At 37.2% G+C, this 7,500-nt stretch overlaps 1 protein-coding gene across 1 annotated transcript in view; it reads right to left on the bottom strand.

The window, feature by feature from the left end:
• Positions 1-5,885: 5,885 nt before the first annotated feature.
• Positions 5,886-7,500, bottom strand: part of meis2a (Meis homeobox 2a) — a 12,479-nt gene continuing 10,864 nt past the window's right edge. The window contains exon 7 of the mRNA XM_084311211.1: positions 5,886-7,499. Within this exon, the coding sequence (XP_084167337.1) occupies positions 7,380-7,499 (120 nt within the window). The 3' untranslated portion in view covers positions 5,886-7,379. The remainder of the gene's footprint in view (position 7,500) is intronic.

The following is a 7,500-nucleotide window of genomic DNA, read 5'->3' as shown; positions in this document are numbered from 1 at the left end:
CTCTCTCTCTCTCTCTCTCTCTCTCTCTCTCTCTCTCTCTCTCTCTCTCTCTCTCTCTCTATCTCTCTCTCTCTCTCTCTCCCTCCTTCTATCATCTTCTCCCTTGTCTCCCAGCGCCCATCGCCATGGCATTCTGTTATTTACAGTTCTCGTGAAATGTCTCACTTTGCTGCCCCGAGCTATAACAGCAAGATATCTCTAACCTTTTTTTTCGTTCAAATAATTGTAAGAATTATACTAAAATGCAACAACCGATGAATTAGGCAATCAATATGTTCGCCTGTTTAGTTCCACCGAATAATGCCAGATTTATTTACGGATCCTTGTTGGTCCTCCTCAAGCAATGAACCACCATTATTTCTGTAGAAACCCGGTCAAATGTTGACAACCTTTAGGCCAATTTAACACTCAGCATAGGCGAAGGCAGCATAATGAGAGAATATCAGATTGACCGGCCCGAGGCTTGCCTAATTAAATCTTAACTGATTGAAATAAAGGCTCAAGTAGGCTAGCTGGCGGCTTCACTAAACTCCAGCTATTTCCCTTTATTGCGCTTTATTTATTCTGCACTCAGATGCCCTATTTTGCTTTTTTTTTTTCTTCCAGCGCCTCAACTGGCCACTGCAATTTCCGTTGCCAATTCCAACCCTGTAGCTATATGATTTGACTAATTATACATTTTTACATCATTAAGTTTAAGGGGAGCGGGGGAGGGGGATCACATATCTGTCACTCGTTTTTAGAAGACAAGCACCGCTGGAGTGTGAAGAAAAATCAGCTCTAATTCAAATATTCGACCAAGCGAAAGAAAAGTCCTCAATATTATCCTGCTAGTTAGTCATCCTCCCCCCAAGCTTGTATTTTTATTTTAACAAAAAATGTGCGAGTTGAATTTCTGCCCTTGCTGGTTTATTTTGGCCTAATTATTGAGACTGTTTGGATTGCGCATATCTGTCGGTGGAAATCTGACTCTCCACATACTGCATCATAATAAATACAATATTGCTTTATCCGGTAATAACCTACGATTCTCTATCTACATATATTTCAAATTATGGTTTTGTTTCGTGACTATAGGCTAAACTAAAGTATACACGTTGAGTTTAATATTTACAATATATAGTTAATATTTTGTTATTCTAATACTTCAACTGTCAAACACATTTTTCGATTTTGATTGTCATTGTCAATTTATAAAAATTTAAATAAATCCAGTTAGTTTATTTATCAAAGACATAGGCCATGACATTATTGTGTGCGGTATAACTAAGCCAGATAGCATGCAGCATATGCCTCTGAAAGGAGAGGAAGGCTTTTCATCCGATGTTGTGTGTGAGGGAAAATACTATCATAAATGATAAATAATGGAGCTGTCTCCTGCAGACACGTTCATCAGGGATAAATGGAAGCTGGCGTGGAGGCACCGCGGAGAATTAGGCGAAAGAGTTAGCAACATTCCTGCAGGGGATCCGTTGTTGACAATTAAAGAACACACACAGAGAGAGAGAGAGAGAGAGAGAGAGAGAGAGAGAGAGAGAGAGAGAGAGAGAGAGAGAGAGAGAGAGAGAGAGAGAGAGAGAGAGAGAAAGACGCCTACAAAACAGTCTTTAGCGTCGTCCCTTTTGGATATCCCCTTATCAGACAGATATACTGTATAGAGGGCAGATATACTGCTAACGATAGGCCACGTGGTTGGATATAGGTGTTTCTAAATCATTTGTGTTTCATTCTTTCATTGAGATCTATTTGGTTAGACTCTAGTGACGGAATCAAGTCAAGTGTCGGGCTGCATGGCGGAACAGTTATCAGTTCTTGCAGAAAACCCAAAAGCTCATGTAAATATTTGTCTCAATCACACTCTCTGGCCTAGATGAGACAAACTTGCTCTGGGTTACGACTCCCTGTATTACTGCGTGTGCTTCCAACGCACTGTCATTTGCAGACAACACACAATACAATACACTACAAATAAATAAATAAATAAATAAATAAACAACTTGATGACCTGCACCTCTTCACACAAAATATACTGGCCCCATTATATCCTTAAACAACCAGCACTGCTGTGCAACAACAGCATATATACCTCAGCCACGGAGAAGTGAAAGCAATAGGCAACACTAAAGTCACTATACATGAAAGCCACATCAAAATGAAGTTTTGTCTGTCACACGACACGATTATCTATATACCTCGAGTCTCCATAACACCGACCCCGCTCCCCCTGCGCGGGTTTATAAAATAAAACAACAGTGAGCCCTCCCCTCCAGAAAGCCTTTTCGGTGGTGCTATAATAAACCATTTTCCCTGGGCTTTATTGATCAGTCAGTCTGAGCTAATGTAATTATCCTCATCAATAGAGGACTGCAGGGAGAATCATTATGCGGTTGACATTGATAAATGATCACCCAAATGCGGCCCTTTCTCCCAGGGACCCCCGCCTCTGACCCACTCACTCACATAGGCCTACATAACGTAGTCATAGAAACACCTTATGGCAAGAGAGAAAACTGCTGAAATGTAAAAAAAAAAGAAAAGAAAAAAAGGAGGCCAACAAAAAAACAGCGCGCGCACCACACACACACGCACGCACACACACACGCGCACACACAAACACACGCACAGACACAGGCCTACATACACAACACACTGCTCTAAAAACCTGTCCCCCAAAGCGAGCCATTTGGGGAGAGCCAGCTGCAAAGCGAAGGACACCCGAATGCCCCAACGCGCCCATTTTAATGACCACTATGATCCAAATCAGCATTTTCAGAGAAAAGACACACAACTTTACTTCAAAAGCCAGCCGATGATGCATCATTCGCGCATCTAAAAATACTTCATATTTGCAGAAGGCCTCTCGCCCCCCCGGCCCCCCCCCCCCTGTCTCTCCTTTGCAGATCGAATAGCCTACTTTACCAGATGCTCTCTCCAGGAGAACCGATATCATCCTATAAGCATTATTAACATGTTGCCGCTCTGTACGCATTCACACGCACGCACCGCACGCGCGCGCGCGCCCCGTTCTACCGGGACTATATGTGGACATTTAATATTGTGTTGCAGCAGGCGGACCGGCCGGGGGGGGGGAGGGGGGCCCGGGAGAGAGAGAGCAGGGCTGCAGTGTGCAGCAGTGCAGAGGGAATATTCCTGATTTTATTCCTGCAGCAGGACCCGAACTGGCTCTGACAGGGAGGAGATGAAGGGGAGGAGCTGTTTAGCTCGGCTGGATCATCCATCATCCCTGTCACACCGAATCGGCAAAGAAAAGCAGCAGAGGCAATCTACCTTCTGTCTCATCGGAAAAGGGAGAAAGGGGGGAAAAAGGACTATTAATATTAAAATCCCCCCCCTCTCTCTCTCTCTCTCCCCCCTTCACCACCACCACCATCCACAATAATCCTCGCGTTTTCTCTTTTTCATCTGATAATCTCCGCACAAAACGGAGGGCTTCTTCCTTCCGTTGTATATCCCATAATAGAATGATAGGAAAGCTTTAGGTTTTAAACAGTTGATCGGCCTGCAGGCCCACCGCGCCTCGTGGGCCGCTCTGCGTTGTAATAACGGCTGAGAAATAAACAGTTTGTTCCACCTGTTTAAAACTCTTAAACCATGAAGCATCAGCCTTTCGCGGTTGATAAACATGAATGTATGTGATCATATATAATAATAATTATTATTATTATTATTATATATAATATATATATTTTAAATAATTTACAAGTAGAATTTGATTATAGTTTAGCCTATATATTTTTTTCTACTGGTTAATAATGAGAATTAAATACATTATAGCCACCCACGCAACAATTAAGCAAAATACCTCAAATACATAAAGGAAAACAACAAAGGTATAGATTCCCAATAAGCATACACATTATTTTGAGTAGCCTGTTATATTAAAATCAAAACGTGTTATTATGGATTAATAAGAAAGCAGGATAGAAATATCTAGCTATTGTGTAAAAAATAAAATTACATTTAAGCCAACCATGTAGTTGATGTTGGTTACATATGGAGATCAAATTATTATAATAATAACAATAATAATAATAATAATAATAATAATAATAATAATAATAATAATAATAATAATAATAATAATAATAATAATAATAATAATAATAATAATAATAATAATAATAATAATAATAATAATAATAATAATAATAATAATAGTATTAATGATAATAAAACAAATTGATAATTTTGTGGTAAAAATTTGTTAGAATATTTGCAACATTTAAACAGTAATTAGGGTTAGCATATTAGGAGTAAAAAAAAAAGTATAAAATAAAATAGAGCAAGGAAAAAAGTGTAGGCCGTTTGCTTTGCTGGGGTAAAAAAGTGCTGTACTTCCCATAAGCCACAGGCTACAACCAGGACGAACAGTTCGGTTTATAAAAGGAAAGCCCTATGGTCGAAAGACTTATACAGTTCATATTTGAAGGACAAGATAGGTTACTCCCCCCTTGAAAACGAGATGCTTCATCTCAAGGGGTTTATCCTATAGTACATATACTATTATACTACATGTGCATTATCTAGAAAGAAATTACATTTAGGAATTATTACAATAATAATAATAATAATAATTATAATTATATTATAATAATTATTATTACCCTATAATTATCAACACATTATTAGTATTATTATCATTACCAATAATAATAATAATAATAATAATAATAATAATAATAATAATAATAATAATAATAATAATAATAATAATAATAATAATAATAATAATAATATTAATAATAGTATCTGCTATTTTAAATAATAATTCTAGACCTGGTCAATAAACCTAATGATGCATTTATTTTCAGTGTCTAGTATGAAGGGAAAAAAAGCAAGCCATGAAACCAACACCGTAAAAGATTAAACCCCTATTTGAAGGACAGAGAATATTTCAGCCAAAGTGATGTTGTCATTCTTGGTTTAAGGCTATGACTTCTATGGCCGCGGGCAAAGACTGGCAAAGAAATAGCCCATCAAAGATAGTCAGTGAAGCCTGGACAGTCGTTCCGGATTCTGCCGACAGGCGTCGCTGTATAGCGGCAGAAATAGCCCTTTGCTCCATTTACACGGCACACGTTGTTGTAGCCAATCATGGTTCTCAGTTGCAACAGCCACAGCACTGGAGACAAATGCACGGGCTATTGTTTGAAGCTAATGTTTTGGTCTGAGAGTGAGATGAGCTGATCCTGAATCTGTTGCATAATAGTAAAACACACGGACATCTCAGTTTAAAGGTAAACTCAAAGCCCAAGCTTCACACATCTGTGCACCTTATTTGCATGAAATAGTTATTAATCATTCAGAGGGCATTATTCGTTTGCATGAATGAATTGCCATGGCAAAATATCTTTCATCCACAATTTATAATTGTCATTTTAGCAAGCATTCAATAACCAAATTGGTAGTTTGGCTGCAGCAGGTCTTTCCAGGATGTTTTGTAAAAATAGGAACTTATTGTTGTTCTATATTTATGTCCCTGTGAATTAAATATAGTTTTATTTCTATATAGCTTTTGATGGACAGCCAATTAAGGATCTCTCTGATCGTATGTATGTTGGTGTATATGGTTATGTTAATAATAATAATAATAATAATAATAATAATAATAATTAAAAAATAATAATAATAATAATAATAATAATAATAATAATAATAATAATAATAATAATAATAATAATAATAATAATAATAATAATAATAATAATAATAATATAAACAATGTATTGCATTGCTATTAGTATTGGGTAAAGGCTTAGTTAACACAGTTAATCACGCAAAAATCTAACAAAAATCAAAAATGAAATATTTATTACAGCATTTGTGACTGAACACCTTTTAAACATTACGTCACAGTCCTCATACAAGTATTTAATGTATTTTGACAAAGCTTAAGGGAGACGGCATTTTATCATCTAGTGAGGAACACGTGCTGAAAAAGGAAGGAATTCATGGACATACAATATCAATGCCACAGCAGATCTGAAACTAGCAAAAAACATTCTTTTTCAATTGAGGTAAACACATAGAATATCTAACATGAAACAATTAATAGACTGAACTCTGTACGAAGTTTGTTACAATATTCTCTTAGCTTTTTCCCAAAAGCTTTGAGTTCATAATTTAAGTTCTTTTTTTTCTTCTTTTTTTGTTGTTTTTGTTTTAGGTTTTTTGGTGCATCAACCGTCAATTGCTTCTCCAGTGCCATAGAATCAACCATGTCAGTATTGTCCGTATGGCAAGTATATGTTGATCCATTGACAAAGTAGTGCTTGTAGGATGTTGCTTTTCCACAATTAAGCTTCCTTCAATAGGCTCTGACCAACGAGAGTCCAAGATACAAAAAAAAAATAAAAATAATAATAATATTAAAATAAAAATGTATAAAACCAACACAATCCAGTGCTTGGGCAATTCAAACTAAGATTTTTTTCTCCTTTAAAACCTACAGGGCGACATTCATTCATGAACAAAAAAAACAACAACAAAAAAAAACGAGGGGGCATGACAAATGTTCAGACTGAATGGTCTGGAGAGATCCGGTATCGTTTAGCAGCCTTTTTTTCCCATCATGCCCTGTTCTTATGGGGGACAGGGCCTGATTGCCCTCTGTCTGTTTTGGAGCCTTTTTTAAGATGTTCCATCTTCTTCTTCTTCTTGTGTTTTACATATAGTGCTGCGCTGCGGACAGGCTCTCCTCCAGGAAGGAGCACACACAGTGTGAGAAAAAAGGGTTAAACCTTTTTTAATTCTAGAACTATAGCTCAGGAAACATAAATCGTGTGATCAACAAAAAAAAATGCACAAGTTTTAACTTAGTTATCTATACTTTTTATACTACAGTAGTTATAACTCTTGGAGTCTTTTTGTGTTTTTTTTTCTTTTTTTTAATCTTCCAGAATGATTTTTTATTTTATTTAAAGAAGCGTTTGAACGTGTCACATGAAAGTGTACTGAACATGTATATGTCTGTGTGTGTGTGTGTGTGTTTTTGAATGTGTGCGTTTGTCCTTTTCTTTTGCACACGTGTACGTCAAAACATCCTCTGTTGATCTTTACCAAAAGCCCAAGACTTTACAAAGTGTTCTTGTCAGCTTGGTCCTCCGTTTGGATGAAAGTAACAAAATTGACAAGTAAAAAAAAAAAAAAAAAAAAAAATCATCACAGCTCATCTGGAATTCTATTTCTTTAGTGTCTAATTCTGGTCAAAAGGGTTCGCTTTGTATTCTGAAAAATAGTCTCAAAATAGGTTTGTTGTTGTGGGTTGCTGTTGTTGTCATTGGTGTCGGTTTCTTTTGTAGTTTTTTCCTCTTTTCTCGTAGTAGCTGCTGTTGTCGTGGTAATAAAGTTCCCTTATACTATTGGGCGTGAATGTCCAGGCCATGTCCTCCAGCACTGGGGTCAATAGGGGTGAGCAAGGGGGGGCTCTGTGCAGACATGGTCATTCCCGGGTGCGACGAGGGTCCGTGCGACGAGGGT

Source organism: Notolepis coatsorum, assembly GCF_963971535.1.
Source record: "Notolepis coatsorum genome assembly, chromosome: 3".
Classification (NCBI taxonomy): Eukaryota; Metazoa; Chordata; class Actinopteri; order Aulopiformes; family Paralepididae; genus Notolepis; species Notolepis coatsorum.
The sequence above is the reverse complement of the archived record's forward strand: the minus strand, read 5'-3'. Positions and strand labels throughout refer to the sequence as shown.